The sequence below is a fragment of the Cloeon dipterum genome, chromosome 2 (assembly GCF_949628265.1).
Source record: "Cloeon dipterum chromosome 2, ieCloDipt1.1, whole genome shotgun sequence".
Classification (NCBI taxonomy): domain Eukaryota; kingdom Metazoa; phylum Arthropoda; class Insecta; order Ephemeroptera; family Baetidae; genus Cloeon; species Cloeon dipterum.
The window spans coordinates 29561837-29581211 of NC_088787.1; the positions used below are offsets into that span (position 1 = coordinate 29561837).

Consider the following 19375-nt stretch of genomic DNA (forward strand, 5'->3'; position numbering starts at 1 on the left):
TTTTGAAGTGAAAAATGCATATTATTGGCAGGATTGAATATGAAATCGCTGCGGAAGTGCCTTTAAATCGAAAGTAACCACTGGCGCCATCTATTGGTGGCTTCAAACACTAAGGGCTTTCGCAACTGGTGAATTGCAAATGGTAAAACAACACTTACTGATTGCTTTGGCACCTTTCCCTCTCGAGCAAGTTAGCTTTAATAATTATCACGTTTAATATTATTTATTTTTTATGCAACCCGCGCGACGCTCTTGTCCTGATATTGCATAATTTTAACAACTCCGTAGTTGAATGAATAATCAAACACGTGTTATGTCAAATATACATCTTTTTATTCCTCAGACGCAACTGAAAAAAATTAACTTGTTCGTTCTGCAAGTCATGTAAGATACTTAAATGAGTTTACTAATAAAGACGACACCAGGAAGAAACTATGCAGTCAGCCGCCCGCACTTGCAAACTTACGATTTTTTTTACATTCAAGAGCAAACACAATTTTTTTACTAAACCACCAGCTCTGTTTTTTTCATCTCTTATATTACAAAGAGTCTGAAGATTTTCGCCTCTCGGCCTGATAAATTCCAGCTTCACTTAAATCTGATCGAAAATCTTGTTCAATTGAAATGAGAGGAGGTGCGGAGAATGGGATGAGTCGTGTGCTGGGAGCGAGTGGCGCGCGAGGCGAGAAAAGCCCCCGCCCTCGGTACGCGCATAAATAAGAGGGCCGCTGAGGCGAACGAGTGCTGCTGTTCGCCATGGGCAACGCGACGGACGCAAGTGCCGCTCTTACTCAGGGCTTGGCACGCTTTTTCTACGCCATCGACCCCTTGGAAAACTCCTTCCCAGACCACAAACAAGTCCCGGACATCTTTGTTAAGGTAAGCAGAGGTTCCTCGCTTATTTCATTTTTTTTTTTAATAAACTCGAATGAACATATCTGTTTTTCTTTTTAATTGATTGCATGGTGTTTGAAAAACATCACAAAAGTAGGTTTTCGATATTGAGAATTGATAAGTCGCTTGGCTTGTATTTTTCTTGAATTTTGAAATTGAACGGCAAAAATTTCGAAATGAATTCCAATATTAGTTGATCTCAGTTGGCAGCTAAGAATGTTTGAGAAAGTTGTTCGGAATTCTAGTTCCATCGGCGCGTAAATAGCTATAAAACATAATTTATGTTCATCATACAAGTAACGAGAGATCTGGAGGTTAGGAAAGTTGAGTTTTATTTTAAAAGTGCAAAAGATGAATGAAAATATGCCGCTGTATAATCCATTCTTACAAGTCTGAGAGGTACAAACCCGGTTTTATCGTAAAAATAACCCGTAATATGAGAGTAAGCCGTGGAAAGTGCAAAAATAAACGAGTCAATAAGCGGCCGAGTCAGCGTAGAGCACTCTTCAAGTCAGCGCGGTCGCGGCCAATTCACTGAATAAGAAAAATGTATCTCGCCGTGAGTTGGAAGATGTGAATTGACACGATCATTTCCACCACACTGCATGGTTCGTGGTTACTCTTGCAGTGCAATGAAGCCAGAGTAATTTGAAACCTTTTACGAAGGTGATTTTAAGAAAAAAAATATAGATCATATATAATAATTAACACGTATTAATTCTTATTTGTCTCCCGACCCATTTCTCGAGGGTCAATTGAAACGAGACGACATTGCGGTTGCTGTCATGCAGCTTCTAGGCAATCTGCCAAAAACATCAGCTCTGGCTGCGTACGCGTCCGATATGCGGATGTTTTCATCCCCAGCCGAGAGTAAGGAAACGAGATTATTTTAGCGCGTGCACTTGGCTCGAACGCGTTCGATAGAGGAGCACGAAAAATCTCCTTAGTCTTTGAGACATGCGATTCTTAAGCTCAAGTTAGAGATGTATTAACAACAGGAAAATTGGAGATTTAATTTTGTCGATTTACATTTTTTGCTGAAAATTAGAAATTAGCTTTTCTCACGGCAGCATTGATTGACAAGTGATGCTTCCTTGTAAATATTCAGTCAACAGTTCCGCACGCAAGAATTTTATCACCATTTCTTGTTTCCCGCAAGAAACCAGATTTTCAATGCGCACGCATTAGCAATACATCAGTCAATACAATATTACAGCATCTGCTGCCTCTGAACTCCAAGGTATTCACGCACCTTGCACTATTGTGCTCTTTGTTTGTCTTCATTCTCTTTGGCTGTTGAATTTCTGTCAGCGGCTAGCGGCTGGTGCGGCTGCCAGCATAAATGAATAAAATTTAAGAGACGGCAGGTCTGCTTGTTGGCTTTTATGGTGCTTCTTTTCTCGTTGTGACTACGACCCATTTTTTATTCCTGCTGCTGGCGGTTAGCACGTGACTCCAAATTCACTGGGTGGCCGAGAGCCAGTTTCTCTTATAATACCACGAGAATACATTATTATACTAATTTTTCCAAACGATTCACATTCCTTCACTGACAGAATGTGTCACTCTGGTAATAGTTTTTCCATAAAGAGCGATTTTCGTAACAGAAAATTTTTATAACAACTCATGATATAATGTTAGTTTATTTAGTGTCCCATCAAATCCGTTTTTTCTAAGTCCGGAATTTGGCGATAGGCATGATTTTTTTCGGATCTGCGTTCTTTTCTGGATCTGGCTACTTTTCTTATGCATGAAATGACATTTTGAGGGTTTCAGCCTGAGATTCGGAGTGGAGTTCCAAGAAACTATTTAATCATAACTTTGTAATGCAGTTATTATCAACTTATATAGAAAAAATAACCGGTTATTGAGAAGAGCAAATAGCAACGGACTTGGCTTTTTTTCCCTTCGACCAGGTATTAGTCAATTAATTTTCTCCCTTGTCCCTTTCGTGCGACACATTTGGCTCCTGAAACTCTACATTTTTTTACTGGAAATAAGAGCAAGTCCGTTTTCCTAGACACGTTTGTACCGTTTAGTGTCACCTTTCCAACTAATATGAAGCCGGGCATTGTGGTGATTCTCATTAGCTCAATGTGCTTCAATGGAGGTCGAGGTTTTGATCTCGCTTTCAGTGGCTGCTGCCGGGCAGCAAGCAGCAGCCGCTAAGTGCGTGCGATAACACACAACTGACAAAGGTGATAACAAAAACATGCTGCGCAATACACCAGACCGAGCAAAACTCATTCACTTTTAGGCGGAACCAACGAACAATAGTGATTTTTTTTGCATTATGCAATTGTCTTGTTTTTTTGGAGAGAAATTGATATGGATTGACTAAATTGAAGTAAATTGCTCAAAATAAGGTGTCTTGATTATTTTTCCAACTATTTTCACAGTCATGGCCGTACTTTTTGGTGTTCATGGCGTTGGAGAACCTGCTGCTCTATTTGGAGGGCAGGCCGACTGTCCGGCTCAACGACAGCATTACGTCCTTGTCGCATGGACTCATTCAACACTGCGGAAAGTAAGTTATAAACCATTTACGTATATCCTTCTTTCAACTTAATAAAGATGGGTGTATGCAACGGTCGTCAACTTTGAGTGGACAGCAGCACAAAACAATTGAGGCATAATTTGAACAACTCAAAGAATATATTTCCAGAATTTGAAACACTGTCTAACTATATTATTCAATATTTTAATATATTTATTTGTCTTACATAACGAATTTGAACCTCCATTTCAATTATGTTGCCACAGCGCATTTCCAAGTCTGTCTAATTAACTTCTTAAGATGATCCTCTTTCTTTAAAGTCAGGTGACGTGCTGTGTAAAATAATTAAATGTCTAATTGATAAAATGATTACTGGCTGGATTTCAGTCAGTGCCGCCTTGTCCTAATTTTGTGGTGAATTTTCACGTGAGCACGTGAGGAATACTCTCACTTATGCTCGCGATCCAAGACAAGACAAGTTTTTACAACTATAAAATATATTTTATTTAATAGTGTCTTGGAGATAGTGTTGCTAAAAATAAACTTTCATACGAAGCGAAAGTTGCTACATTTGGCAGTCACTAGACATATGCTGAAGAAAGTTGTATTTTTAGTAATACTGGTTTATTTTTAACCAATCTGGTATTTTCGCAATGATTAAATTTAGACTGGTATAAGTTTGCATAAGGAAGTAAATATACTGTGTGCTGTGTGTTTTTTTCAGCAATAAAAAAGATAAAAGAATTGAAAGAAAATTTAGCTAACTGGGCTCCATGTTCATGAATTTTTAATTATATCAATCCAGCCCGTTGGCTCACATTGTTAAGGCATTCTCAGTAATATCAAAACAAAGGGAGATATTTGAGCAGTTCAGGGATCTAATATACTGGCCGCCCAATGTCAGAGAAGGCAAAATGTGGCAAAAAGGTCTATTGACTCGAAATGCTCCAACGGACTGGGAGGCGCATCGACGCCGACTCGCCACTTGCTGGTTTTCGCACCTTTCCAGCGGCTTTATGGACAAATGTCTGGCGTTTCAATAAAAGACCTCAGTTTGGGGAGCCGAAAAGATGGCCACATTGGGCACAAGCTCTGTGGCCACTCGTCGGACTCATGTTATTGGGACCCGGTGAGCTCATATAGCCCACGGAATGTGCGGAGCAGAGGTTAAAAAATCCTTTTAATCGATAGTACAAAATAGTCTCAACTATAGATGCACTTTATAAATCAAAATGATTAAACAACTATCGTCGAATCTCTTAAATTTGCAAATTCCATATTAAAAAAGCGATCACTTGCTTGTATTATTTTAATACTGTTTTTTGTATTGCTATACAAACTTGAAGCAGCAGAAAAATCCTGCGCAATGAACATCATAAGTGCATAATATCTCCAATCTTCATCCTCGCACGTGTTCGATATTTGTTATTTATTACTCTGCTTTTAGCGTCTTGCTGTGTCAAAATAAAAAAATCTTGGAGGCAATGTTCAAAACTAGTTTGCAGCTCACTCACTCAATAAATTTTACCATATGACCATTCCCAACGGAAAGAATGTTGATTTACAGGATATAAAGTCATCTTTGACTATATATAAACTCACACATATGTGTTCTCATCTTCATTTTCTCTCTTTTAATCGTTAGGATGCAAATCAAATCAATCGCATATAACCAACTTTCAACTTAATACCTTGAAAAAAAAATAAATATCGCAGATTATTGTGTCTTACAAATCCTGTTCTGTGTCGGTTTGCAGGCTCATTTTTAGAGGTGCCGAGAGTGCTGCTTACATCTTCATCTATCAAAAGTTCCGGCTGGTCGACCTGGCGTGGGACAATGCCGTGACCTGGTACCTGGCCGCTTTGGGCGTCGATTTTTGCTACTACTGGGTCCACAGAGCCAGTCACGGTGAGTTGCTTACGCTAGTCCAGTCGAGTTGTTGCACTCTCCGTCATTGTTGTTATTGTTGCGCACTCTCTTCCCTCTCACCCTCTTCCGCGTGCCGCGTTTATGATTAAACTTTCTAATTCGATCTGTCGCAAATCGGCATATCTGCTTTGGTACACGCTGCTTGTGCAACAAAAGCCGTTGCGGCGAATTACTATCGCAACTGTGAACTGCTTATGAAATTGGCGGCTTGTTTTTGCAGAGGTGCACGTGCTATGGGCGCAACATCAAGTGCACCACAGCTCAGAAGACTACAACGTCGCCGTCGGCCTCCGTCAGTCCATCTTGCAGGGATGGTGTGGATTTGTAAGTATTTTTTTATGTGAATTTTTGGTTATTTTATTGTACATGGAGGTAAATAATTGTAACTAGTAAGTTTTTGGAAAAAGTTTTGAATTTGAACTAATTTTACTCGAAGAATGAGATCTGTCAGATGCAGAACAGATCGCTAAAGATTTTTATGAGAGTATTTATTTTAAACGTTGAATTACGAAGTCATTTAATATCTATTAATATATTCACTGGCTCATTAATTTTCTCCGTTTTGCTCATTTTAACAGCGCTGTCGTGTTTGCCTTCCGTTTTTCTTCATTAATTGCCAAGGAAGTCTCGCTTTGCGCTTCCAGTTGCGCGAGCACATTTAACGATATTCACATGACTGCAAGCAATCCAAATAAGAAAAACGGCTGAAATGGAGAAACGCGTTTGTTGGTCTCCTTGACGCTCTTCTTCAAGAAGACAAATTTTTTTCTCGGCAGGCTTTTTTCGTATTTTCAGCAAAGAATTTTTTGCCACTTGAAGGCATGCTTCTAGACATGCAGTAAAGGATAAGAACCTGTTGCCTAAAGTGATTCAGTGTGGAAGCACCGGTTTTTTATCTTTTTTATATAGCCAAGCGGAGTCAAGCGACTTTTGCAGCTAAGCCAGGCACTCCAAGCACGTGAGCATCAACGTGACAAAACGGCTATATATTATTTTAATTAACAGAGAAGCAAATTTTCACCAGATTCCATGCTATTGATTAATTTTGAAAATTACACCATAGATTGGCAGACCAATGTTAAATTTTTAATAAAAAATTTCATAAATTTTTGCCAAGATCTAGAAGCTTTGCCCCATAAATTACCGTAAAAAGACCAAATTCAGAATCAATAATAAAGGAAAATTAAATTTTCTGTAGTAGCTTTTCTACGCTATCAACCGTCTTGTAGACAAGTGCAGTCTGGATACCAACCGGCATTGCTGATTTAATGCGCAAAAGTCAATTATTGGCATCGAAAAACAAACACTCTCGACTTCTATGTTGAAAAACTGAATACCATCCACGTTGCAACTCGTCATTCGTTTTCTAACGAATGAAATAAAAAATGTTATATTACAAAAAAATACGAACAGAAAATACAAGGTTCAATTATGGTTTTCAATTTCTTAACAAAAAATAGCCTGAGGTGGAACGTGTCACGTGTCTTATTAAATTAATTCATCTCAGTTATAAACAACAAAAATTCATTTTTCTTGCAGCATAATTTCCCATTTTGGTGAATCTCTTTCTGAGTTGAATTTTCTTGGCGTATATATATTAGTGCTTCATGTTACGATTTCATTATTATTATTAATATTGAATAAAATCTAGTTTAATGTGCCTTTGAGGGTAATTCAAATAGAGGCACAAAAAGTGTCAACTCCAAGAGAAAATTAACGATTTCCTCATCATTTGCATTGCAGATTTTCTACTTGCCATTGGCCTTTTTCATTCCGCCAGCGCACTTCTTGACACACCAGCAGTTCAGTCTGCTTTTCCAGTTCTGGTTGCACACAGAGGCCATCAGGCATCTCGGCCCGCTCGAGTGGATCTTCAACACACCAAGGCACCACAGAGTGCATCACGGTAAGAAGTCGCTTCATACTCACAGCATTTTGAAATCACGATCTTCCTGCTGATTATTTTCTCATCAAATTTTCTAATTACAAAACGGAAAAAATTAATAATTATAGATGATAACGCGCACAAAGTGTCTGTTTAAATACCAAAACCGGTTCAAAAGTCACTTGCATCTTTCCAAACGAGTTATGCAATCCTTGTGCGTCCGTGTTGGGATTTTGCATAACTTGTTCTATCTTGTTGGGGGCTTAATCGTGTAAATTAAAAGGAATAATTGATTGAAAAACAAGAGACGTAATTGGTACTTGAGTAAATGCGTGAACGCTAATAAATCTTCTTAAAAGGAGTAATTATGTTGTCTGGAGTATAACATTCTTTTCTTTGGTTTGCTTTGAAATCTATAGGTGCGAACTTATATTGCCTGGACAAGAACTACGGTGGCGTTCTCATCATCTGGGACCGACTCTTCGGAACTTTTGCGCCTGAAAAGGAGGGCGAGGAAATTGTGTACGGACTGGTCTTCAATCAACCTTCATTTAACCCCGTCTGGCTTCAGGTAACTTTTAAATATATCAAATTAATTTTTTACCTAACATATCTAGGCCAACAATTATTTTTGTTGAATTTACTGACGAGTAATTAAGACTCATATGGTCAACCCAATAATTGAAAAAATAATATAAAATTACTTTTATTGGCAGGGAGTTATATTTTTTCAATTAAAATTTGAAGTATAGCTTCCTCATTAAAGCAAAATGTTTTTTCCGTATTTCTACAGAGCAGGAAGTTTCTGCAGCAAAACGGGAAAACAAACCACACAATATATCTTTGGCGTTTAATAAAGATTTTTCATATATGAGGTACTATAATTACAACTTAAAAAGAAAAGAAATATATTTATTTTGAAAGCTACAGAAGTCCAGCCAATTCCGGAGAATTAACGGCTGGTGCTTATTCTGCTACACAAGGCAGCATAATATTAGTACATTAGTGTGCAATTACATCAATCAAATATTTTTAAATGCAGTGTCATCATTGAGAGTCCATTCGATTTTTAATAAGCCACTTTTTGATGTTTCGCTTCACAACACATTTGTCAGTTAGATTTTTAAGCTCACTTGGTAACATGTTCCAAAGTCTTGGCAAGATACATTCAGATGTTCGGTTAAAAAAGAAGAAGGATTTTGATTTAAAGATTTGTTTTGAATGCTCTTTTTGCTCTTAAAAATGCGAATTTTGTTAAAATATTTTATATTTTTATACATGCATAAGACAATTTTAAAATAAAGAATATGTTACTTTTAAATATTTAAATGAGATTGAATTTTCAACATTTTGTTTCCATTTTGCAGTATTTCTACTCTGCACATGTGGTCCACAAATGGCAGACTATGGAGGGCTGGAAAAACAAACTGTCAGCCGTCTTCAAAGGCCCCTCGTGGGCCCCAGGGGCACCGTGGACCGGACGCGAGGAAGATAAGATCAAGGTGGGCCCGCGGCCCAAATACGACGTCTCCATTCCCACGTGGTGCAATATTTACCTGCTCATCCACTTTGTGGTCGTCGTCCTTCTCTTCCAGGAGCTCTACGTGAGACACCTGGTAAGTTTAAGTTGTTACTTCATAACCATAAAATAAAAATTGGAGTGAATATTGATTTATAATTCACGAGCCTTGTACTCATCGAGTTCTAGGAAAAGAGGCTTATCTGCGGCCATGCTAAAAAATGGTGCGCTTAAGAAGAATTCTAATTAAGTCAATGCCAGCCATGTATTGATATTGACCCACATCATTTTTGCACTACATTTACAATCTAATCTTAAAATTCAATAAAAAATGCAGCGGCTAAAACTAAATTCCTAAAAAAACCTTAACACATTTTTGGTATTGAATTTTTGTCCCCATTAGTTTAATTTGTGTTCTTCTGTTCTCTCATTCTCTGCCATGGTTAGTTTGACTTGATCTGGTCATAAAAATATGGAATAATTCTTAGATCAGTAATTTAATTAAATCATTATGGTGTGGCTGATTGAAACCATAATTTATATGTAATGTTTTTATTGATGTAGTTAAAAAGACAGCCAATAGCCAATTGTTTGTCTTGTTAAAAGTGTATTATTTATTGGTTCACAGGCAATGTCTCAGATCTTAGTGATTGTGTTCGTCGGCTATATCTTCGTATCGCTGACCACAATTGGACTACTCTTTGAAAATAAGAGCCAGGCGCGTGCTTTCGAGCTGTTCAGATGCATCATGTTCGCCACACTGCTGCAAAGAGGCCACGCCAGCATGCTGCCGCAGTACATGGTGCAGGCGCTGCAGACCTTCTTCGCAATCTCAGCCTTTTTCTGGGCCTTCCAGAAGATGATCTTCAGCAAAGGGAAGTACGCGTGACCCCCTTCGAGGCGTCTCAAATATATGGACTGCAATTTTGGCTCTTGGCGGGTTGTACATAAATTCTTGCGCTTGCCTTGCCAATGATTCAGATAACTAGTTTGCATGCTCCATTTTCAACTCTTGGGCATTCCAAGACACGTGTTCTTAGATTTTAAGGCTATTTTTTTTACCTAATTGTAGACGTTGTTAAAATGCATTTTAAAATTAGTGTTTAACTTATTGTTTGAAACTCTAAATTTAGCCTATTTTTTGCGTATCTGACAAGCCGCTTTGATTCTGATGTAAACACTGCATAGTGATAAGAGTGTTAAATTTACAACTTTGTTATTGACCGCAAGGTACGCGGCTTCGTTGCAATGTTATTGTTGATATTCCGTCCTCTTTGTGCTGGATAGTATTACATCTTACGAAAAAGTTCTGAATTGGGCTACAAAGTGGAAAACGCGAGCCTGGTCCAAATCTTAAAACAATTAGATTCAATGAAATTAATCTGTGAGACCTGTGCCATGAAAGTGTTATTAATGTTTAAATAAAAACTCATTAAATTATGTATATATCTCAAGAGTTTAATTTACACCATTAGCAAAACAAGCAAATAATAAAATTTAGATACTTTGTAGAGGTCATATTTAAATCCTAATCACGTAAATTTTACAAGATTTAAGAGGATTCCTTCCAAACAGACTCAAGTATTTAGCAAGAGAAAAATGCAAGGACTGGATTGTAGAGCGTTACAAAAGAAATCATCCTAGGGGCGGTCCACCACCCATCTGAGGGTGGGGAGGCCCTGATTGGGGCGGTGGTCCCTGTTGCTGCGGACTCCCTGGTTGCCCTGCTGGTGAAGACGCTTTGGAAGAGCTCCTGGCACCCCTAGCGCCGCGAGAGCCACGGCCGCCGCCTCCGCGGCCCCTCTTGCCGCTTCCAGTGCCTCCAGCTCCACCGCCTAGCCCGTAATTTCAATTTTAATTGAAACATTTTTCGTCATATCAATAACCAGGTGGCCTACCTTGGCTCGGCGGTTGGCTGCCCTCAGTAGGAAGCTTAGGGCCTTCACCCTGGTACATCATATCATCGTGCTGAGGGGAAATGCCTGGCATCGGACCAGGCCGCTCTGCGCCAATTTCCTGCGGCGGGGGCCCAGCATACATTTCGTGATGGGGAGGAATACCGACCTGAAACAAATAATTTTGTTGGTGTTTTCATACTAACATAACATACAAGTTCTCAGTTTTAACAAATTAGGTTTTTGACAATTCAAATATACAGAGCTTGCAAACTTGAAGTGAAATTTCATCCAATTAAATAATAATAAAATGTACTATCGCCTTTTTGCATCAGCACTATCAGCAGTCAAGAACACATTGCGTAAAAACTGTTGTCAAACTTTTAATCTGAAGTTTTTTTAACAGGGTCAATTAATGTATTCTAACGTTCATGCTGAACATCAACAAGTCACTATAAATAAAAAGCAATAGCTACAAGTTAAATTGCAGATTTTCAAGTAGCATTTCATTGATATTTAATTATGGAATGAATTATATTGTTGCCAGAAATTATTGTTCAAACAACTATTTTTCATCTAACAGATGGCTTTCAGAAAAGTTACACAAGATATATATGTTATTGAAGAAAGAAAGGTTGGTCGACAAACTCTTGATTTATCAGGGTTTTGGCAAAATATGTCTAGTTATGGATCTTAACCTTGTAAAACCTCAATAATTAACTAACCTCATGCTGCATTTGAGGGGGATAATGGTGGGGCGGCATGCCCGGCCGTGGGCCCATGGGGTGTGGTGGCATGCCCTGAGGGTGCGCCTGTGGGTGCGCCTGTGGGTGCGCCTGCGGGTGTGGGGGCATTCCTGGATACTGCTGTTGCTGCTGGGGGCCCTGCTGCGGCGGGGGCGGGTAGCCAGCCTGGCCGTAGTAGGCCATGTGCGGAGGTGGCGGCGGGTACTGCGAGTATTGTTGGTACGCCCCTGGTGGGAACTGGGGGTACTGCTGAGGGGGCGGTCGCGGGGGCAGCTGCTGAGACATCATGTATTGGTTCTGTGGAGGAGCCACAGGCGGTTGCGGTTGGCCCGGGGGAGGGCCTTGCTGAGCATGCGGAGGACCCTGGGCCCCAGGCGGCCCTTGGGGCGGCAGAGCGGCAGGCGGCGGGCCCTGCGGCTGCATTGGCGGCGCAGGACGCGGAGGGAAGGGCGGCACGTCGGTGGCCGACTCGTCAATAGTAGCTGGCGGGGGTGGTGGGACAACAGCAGGCGTCGGAGGCAGCGACGGGGGCCCAGACGAAGAGTTGTCCGCCTCTGGCTCACTGCTTGCCTCTTCCATGGGCTGAAACCAAGTTTGTTGGTAAATAAGTCGCTCTTGCTCTGACCAATGCTCTAGTTACCAGGGTGTAATATTTACAAGTGTCTAAAAAGTCCTGTAGTTTGAAATTACGCACATTTAAGAGCTTTTAAAATTGTTACCCTTCCAAGTGGTAAAAAATAACTTAAGGTTTAATCATACCTCTGGCTGTGAAGCAGAGTCTTCACTACCACCTGGTAGAGGGACTGCTGCTGTTGCTGAAGGAGCAGCCGGGGCTGCAGGCTGAGAGTCTTCCGAGGACTCTGCTCCAGATCTCTCTTGGACAGCTGGCTCGTCAATTGGCACCTTAAAAGAGACAGAATAAAACGATGGCACAGCAAATAGAGTAATTAGCTCGTACAGCTGCAGCCACAGGAGCTGGTGCAACAGGCTGCATTTCCTGTGGGGCTGACACCGACTCAACTTCTGGCACAGTTTGCTCGTCAGTAAGCAGCTGTTTGGTTTCTCCTTCAGGTGCTGGCTGAGGAGTGGCTTCTGCAATGGTCGCGGCTGGCTGGGCGACTGGTTCTGGCTCCTCAGACACAGGGGCCGGGCTTGGAGCGGCCGCTGGCGGCACGACGGCCCTCTGGGCGCGCTCCTCACGCTCCTTCTTCAGCAGCTCTATCTGACGCTCCACCATCTTGTTGAAAGTATCTTCATCAACAGCTCTTTGACAGTGCTGAAGTATTGAAATGAGAGCGTGATACACTAAATCCTGAAAAATTTTCATACCTTTTTCAGCTCCTCTTGGAACACTTCGCTGCTCTCCTGGAATTTCCTCTTCTTGGCGTCAAACTTTTCTTCGATCTGCTGCAACTCAGCCTCCAGCTTCTTCTGGTGCATCGTCAGAGACTGCACTTGCCTTTTGAGCACCTGCATCCTGGCGGTGGTGACCACCGAGCGCACATCAGGCACAACGGCGTCAGAGAAAATTTCATTGATGAGCCGGTGGTTTCGCAGATAACGGGAGTAAGCTACGTGCTTCACAGAGAGACCGTCATCTTGGTCTGGAATAATTAATCCAATGACAAAACAGGCCAATAACACCGAATAAGAATTAAAGTTAATATAATATGCGATGTAGAATTGATAAAAACAGAACGAGAATTACCATCTTCGTCTTCAGCAGGCTGGATGTCAATTCTCCGATCAACTCCCTTGCTCGAAGAAGAGCGATCTTCGTCAGCGATTTGCTGGCCTAAATTGAGCAAAAGCAATCTGAGTAAGAGAGCGGAGAAGACTAACTAAAGCGGTGTGAGTGGTTTGTGTTGGTTTAGTTTGCGATTATCGTCATCGACTGTTGTCGTGGATTGAAAAGCAGTCTACTACTGAATCGATCTGGTTTTAAAAGCTGCACTATGGTCTGGAGAAACTAGCAGCACAAACTCAAGTCAAAAAGATGGGAAAGCGTTTGAATGTGTTATGACGACAGGGGACTCTCATGCGGGGTTCAGCACAAGAAGCTTTGCATCGCGCTCAATGGAATTCATCTTTGTGGGGACGGCAAAAGAGCGGGAGGGTCTTTGCTTAATCTCTGCGTGTTTGTGTGAGGAAGAAGTCTTACCAGATTTGCCACGGTTTTTTGCAGTAATGTAGGCCATGTAGGATGGGGAATTGTGATACGCTTTCAGGGACTTTTCATACTCGGACTGCAAGCAAGCAGAGAGAAATAAAAATAACAATCAGTTAAAGCGGATGGGTCGAAAGAGAGAGTGAGAGAGAGAAAGAGAGAGATAGAATAGAGAGATGCAGTGATGATTCATTCAATCCTCAGTCAGGCCTGCTACGACAAGCGGGTTAGAAGTAGTTTTTCTTTTCTGCCCATGTTTGTGTGTTTTTCTGTGGATGTGGAAGCTACAGGCTGGGGATGCGTCCTCTCGGGGCCCTACCTTTCGCCTTCGAGGACATCCACTGCACATACGCTGGGCTATTTTGATAAGTCTTCAACGCCTCTGAATATTCGGCCTGCAATCGAGCACGTCAAGAAAAACAAGACAACCATAACACTTTAAAACCCAGACAGAGTGACATTAAAATTCAGAAAAAACGTGTTTCTTTTCGAAAACATCTCGTCTGATTGATTTGATTGATTTGGAAGACGCCAGAAATTACAACATGCGGTTCTGATTATTGGAAAAACACAGATTAATCCTCAAAGCTTCAAATGCTTTATAAAATGCTTCTGTGAAGCACAAAAATGTGTTTCCCCGCAAGAACAAATTTCCACCAGTACGTTCGCCAAAGAGTTGAGTGAAATTGAATAAGTGAGAAAATGAACACCACATTGAAATAAAAAACCCTCAAAAACTGAAACACTCTGGGTGCTGGTGAAACCAGGAAAGGTGAGCGAGGGTTGGCCAAAACACGCCAACCCGACCGGCCGAAGGTAAGATGGATTCGTGGGGGGCGAGGGGTGGAGGGGGTCGTTTTGGGGGAGAGTTGCCCACCTTTTCAGCCTCGTACTCCTCGACGTACTCGGTTTTGTCCTCCTCGGGCAGGTCCCTCCACATCTGGCCAATAATCTTGCCGATCTCCCAGAGTTTGAGCTCAGGGTTCTGCGCCTTGACCGTGTCCCACACTTTACGGCTGTACCGCATGTATGGCATCAACGGCTTCTCGGGCGGCTTGGGGGGTTTGGGAGCGCGCGGGTCCACCTGTGGCCATTGGAGCAGATAGAGCAAATGTACCCCCGTGCATGCACCACTCGGACAGCCCACATTCAACAAGGCTACAGAGTATGTATAATATATATAATATAAATGTCTAGAGTGGAAAATGATGCGGACAGAACGGAGAGCGGAAAGACAGAAATCAGGAAAATAACAAATCGAACAAAACAACCGGTCGACATCAGAGTCTAGAAAAAGGTTGTTTTGACACGCCTTCAATACTCACAGCCGAGGATTTGCCAACTTTCTGCGGAGTGAAGCCTGGGTGACTGTGAACGGTCTGCACGAAAGGGCTCTGGAAATATTCGAGGAGGTCCATGAAAAACAGTTTAATTTATATCTAAGTAGCACATTAAAATAACACCTGAATTTTTGGAGTTTCTTTGTTACAAAATTTTATTTCAAAAAATATCATATTAAAAAGGAATATAATTAAAAAATGAATCAGGTTTGTGCTTTGTGCGTTTAAAAAAATGAATTACCCCTGAACTCGTGGCCATGGTGGAAGTTGAAGCTCGCAGCCTCTCTGCAAGGAAGAAAAATACTCATGAGCAATTTAGTTCAGAGCTGCCGAGGCAGAAATATACCTCCTGGTGTGGTTGCACAATCCAATGAAAGCATCGGAAGAAACGTGTGTGGTTATTAATATGGCAAAAGCAATAAACAGGTGAAAAAATCTACATACGGGTGAAGATTATTCAAGTAAAAGCGCGCGTCGCATGCCCAAACTAAGTGAGTGGGGCTCGAAATTGTCTCACTTTGGCTGCGTAGTCCTTACCTTTGAGGATGTTGAAGCTGAGCGGCGCTCCAGCCGTTAGCAGAGCTGCAGTCAAACCAAACACAAGCCACAACATCAAAATTTGGAAAATAATAAATTAAATCATCAGACAAATTATGATATTAGCGATACACATTCGTCTTCTGAAGCTTAACTAATTTAAACGATTTAAACGTTGAATATCAACAAAAAAGTCGGTTCATGCTGAGCTTTTTGAAAAAGCCAACATGCATTTCTTTATTTTAAATGGCAACATTATTTGAGTTATTTTCTTTTCTTTCGTATCATTATAAACGTTTAACACGAATTTCATGCTTATCAGAGCCTTTAATTAACATATTTTCAAAGCTATGATAACATTAGTGTTAAGCATTCCGCAATAGAAAGAAACCAAATTAAGCATGAAATTATTGATTTTTTATTCATACAATACCTTCCAAGTTTAATAGCCACACTCTTTATCAGATTCCAAAGGAGAAATTGTTGGGGAATTTTAATTTGTCTAATTTTCACAACTAATCACCTGCTCTTATTACCTTTCCTGTGATAACTTTTCATTGACCACTGGGTCAGATTAGAAACGAAATTTTAACACATAATGCATGACAAAATGACAAACTTCGGACGCCGATTTATTGTTCAGAATTTTCATGGTAAAAACAAGCTATCTACATAATTGATGTGTCCGGCTTTGTGATTTTCTCACACGTCATAATATTAAATAGCAATGGGTTTGTTACGAATAGGGGTCCTTGAATTAATAGCAAAGCAAACGGAAAAATTAGAGGGAGACAGTTTGCAATTAAAATTTAAAGTTCAATGGAAAAAGAACTCACGGTTCGCAGCCGGCAACAGGGGCGAGGCCGCGATTTGCTTGTAATTTGAGGGCAGCGACATTGTACCTTTGTTTCTCCTGAAAGATGAACAGACACGATTAATATATTGTTTCTATGTACAAAAATTAAATATGTAATTCCTTTACAAAAATTTGAAACTCTACAATATCAGTTAAGTTGACTTCGTAGAACAAAATTTAACATTTTGTATAATCATAGATTTCGAAGTCAATATTTGTTTTTGTAAAATAAAACTGAAACAATTATTAGCGAAAAAAAGGTGCGAAATTCGAATTTGAAATGAGATTAAAAGAAATGAGATATCCGTACCTCCTAAAGAAGGAAAAATTGTCAGGAAATCGGAAAACTCGATGAGGCCGAATTTAGTTTGCTGATGCTGTAAACAAATGAAAAGATGGACGCCAGGCCGGCAAATTTGCCGACAGAGGCGCCTCCACCGAACACGCATGTAACCACGCTGTGAGATAGAGTGGTTGGCGGCTACTGGCGCGGGGAAATCTTGTCTTTTTGTAGCAGGGATAGGGACTAGGGACAGTAACGTCAGTCGCCACTCTTATAATAAAATAAGAATAGGATACTGGATTTCTCTACAAGAAACCGACGTGATGGCTCATGGAAAAAATGCAATTTTCGCCAGGACTTTTAGTTTTCGCCATAATACTTGTTTATAATGTGATTCTCATAGAAACAGGCGAAATGTGAAACCTGGCAAAAACTGTAACCGCAAAAAAATATAATAATCTGTATTAAAAATATTTTGCTATTTCTAATCGATACCTCTGCTTTGGCTCTGTTAAAAAGTTTATTATTTTGTTTTAAGACGTTGAAAAGGAAAAATTATTGCGCGGGTTTTAATAAAAACAAATTAGTACAAAATGGTGCTTCCTAGTATTTTTATCATTCAACACTTCAACTTAATGATTGAATTGAAGAAGCAAAACTAGTGACTTGTGAGTCCAGTTAGTCAATGAGGTAATCAAAATATTGTTTAATTAATGGTTTTATATATAATTGCTTACTTCAATGACATTGCGCCTAATATATGGCATCCAAGTGTAAAATAGCTGATGTTTACATTGGCTTACAACTCTATGCCTTGAACCAAGCTAGATAATATAATAATACAATAGAAGATTAAAATTAGTTAAATATATTATACGATTATGCTGTGCATATGACTTTCATAATTTACGTCAGTCACGCGCTTCTTTGTGCAATCACTCTTTTTGATCAAGCTTTTGCACGCAAATAGCGCATTAATGTGCGGCGGTTTACTTAAAGCAACGCTAGGCCGAAACTGCACAGCATTTTCACCTAGTCACATAGCTGAGTCTTTTATGTTATCGGATGATTACATCACATTTCTCAACTTGCTGCGTGAAAAACCAACAAATAAAATTCGTGTTTGCTGGTCATCATGGCAAACAAAAGATCCTTGATTTGCTATTCAGTCTTGTCATCTGTCAACAAATAATAGGGATAATCAACCGCAGAGGTTACAAAAACACACATTTTGTTCAAATATGACATTCATGAGAGAGTTTCCTATAACTTTCATTTAGATTATTTATATTAAATGAACAAAACTTTATCAAAACGTCGAGAACTCCATCTAAAAAATAAACTGTGAGACAGAACCATGAGTGTATAATTTCGGGGTAGATTTTTTTAGGTGTAAATTAAAAAAATAACCCCCTTCAACCGACGAGGAGAGAAAATTGTTGATACAATTTCAGTTTGTGTATTGAACTACTCCTATTTCTATCATATTCATATTAAAACGGCAGTAAAGTTTCCGATTTTATTAGATGAGCAATCTGATTGGTTCACCTGCATATTAGTCATCATCGAATTTTCCATAATTTTGTGTGATTCACAACTGTCAAAAATAATTTATCAGCCACGCCTATGTCCCGCACATTTTAGATCGAGTGCTGACGTTGCGACTGTGTGGGCGAGACTTCATTTGCCAATCTCATTCGGGATGTTTGCGTTGGTGTTTGCGGGTAAGATTAGATGGATTACTCACTTCTTGTTATCGCTTGCCTGGAATTGTATTTAAAGAGTTGCGTCGTTCTCTGAAAGATTAGATCGTTTTTAAACTACCTGTGGGTTGTTGTGGATTTGTGCAAGTTATAACAATGGCTGCTCCTGCAAAAGAAGAAAGCATCATGGAGGTACTTAAAAGTTGATAACATTTATTACAATTTCTTGCCCTGATTTAATTCAGTCCAAGAAAATTTACATAAACTAGAATAGAAATGTTCAAACAATACATATATATCACGGTGGGAAATGTTAGTATAGCAAAAGTAAAATACGCCCAACAGAGAGTTACAAAAGTTGAAGTTAAATTAAATTCGAGAAAATAATGAATTCCAATTCCAGCCAGTGCGAGATTTCGCCGCGCCGCCTCGTTTCCTCGGCCCCCCTGTGAGGGCAGGAGAGCCCATTCCGAGTCCAGCACCGCCGCACGCTTACGAGCGCATGGTAGCGGCCCAAGCTCAGACCCAGGAGGGGCAACCAGACCCCAATGGCCCCGCCGTTTGCGGAATGGCCCTGCATGATCCGGCACACTTACCCCTTGGGGCTGGAGGTCCCGCTCCACCTGTGCTGGAAGAGGCAGTGTGCCCTCCCAGGTTGCCCTTGGGAGCTGGAGGACCAGCGCCACGCAAACAAGCACCCGTGATTCAGGACGACGTAAAAGAGAAGGCGTGATGTTTGTAAATGAAGATCGTAAAAGTGTTCTGTTTGCTTTGAAAATCTCTCAGTCTAGTCTACAAAATAAATTTTTACGAATTTGACGGTTTTTAATCACGCTTATTTTATTGTTTGAACCATACCAACGGATTAGGTAAATTAAACGTTTTAATTTATCTATAATAACGCTGTCAGTGAGTTTCATCAAAAGTAATTATTTTTGTTAGCTAGGATTCCTATAGTATGGACAAAAATAATTAGGCCCATGAATACTTTTTATCATCTGAATTTAAAAATGAAGCATAATGGACTTGTCAAAAATACCCACTTTGCAATTTGCGACGCAAGCATGAACCTTAGTTATAGCTCACGGAACCGTGAAAACAAACGTGAGCAAATTTCGTAGGA

General features: G+C 40.3%; 3 protein-coding genes across 10 annotated transcripts; 2 read left to right on the forward strand and 1 right to left on the reverse strand.

The window, feature by feature from the left end:
• Window positions 1–621: 621 nt before the first annotated feature.
• Window positions 622–10171, forward strand: LOC135935483 (alkylglycerol monooxygenase-like). The gene is made up of 8 exons (XM_065477869.1): window positions 622–879; window positions 3294–3421; window positions 5149–5300; window positions 5542–5645; window positions 7065–7227; window positions 7626–7777; window positions 8574–8822; window positions 9354–10171. Exons 1-8 carry the CDS (start codon window positions 757–759, stop codon window positions 9612–9614), a joined length of 1332 nt encoding a protein of 443 aa, XP_065333941.1. The 5' UTR covers window positions 622–756; the 3' UTR covers window positions 9615–10171.
• On the reverse strand, window positions 10163–16723 carry Bap111 (Brahma associated protein 111kD). Of its 8 annotated transcripts, none has more exons than XM_065477860.1 (14): window positions 16577–16723; window positions 16247–16323; window positions 15411–15455; window positions 15115–15158; window positions 14859–14927; window positions 14411–14617; window positions 13528–13612; window positions 13075–13161; window positions 12696–12970; window positions 12325–12642; window positions 12126–12269; window positions 11346–11948; window positions 10624–10789; window positions 10163–10560 (listed from the first exon to the last, which is right to left on the reverse strand). In XM_065477860.1, the coding sequence occupies exons 2-14, from the start codon at window positions 16305–16307 to the stop codon at window positions 10361–10363; spliced, it is 2304 nt and encodes a 767-aa protein (XP_065333932.1). In that variant the 5' UTR covers window positions 16308–16323; window positions 16577–16723; the 3' UTR covers window positions 10163–10360. The 8 variants fall into 8 exon arrangements, with proteins under 8 accessions (XP_065333932.1, XP_065333933.1, XP_065333934.1 ...); XM_065477861.1 differs by lacking the exon at window positions 13528–13612 and adding an exon at window positions 13853–13928 and having other exon boundaries at window positions 15115–15160; window positions 15410–15455; XM_065477864.1 differs by having other exon boundaries at window positions 10425–10564; window positions 10623–10789; window positions 15115–15160; window positions 15410–15455.
• Window positions 16724–18272: 1549 nt separating this feature from the next.
• LOC135935485 (uncharacterized) lies at window positions 18273–19081 on the forward strand. The gene is made up of 2 exons (XM_065477871.1): window positions 18273–18444; window positions 18656–19081. Exons 1-2 carry the CDS (start codon window positions 18409–18411, stop codon window positions 18983–18985), a joined length of 366 nt encoding a protein of 121 aa, XP_065333943.1. The 5' UTR covers window positions 18273–18408; the 3' UTR covers window positions 18986–19081.
• Window positions 19082–19375: the final 294 nt, after the last annotated feature.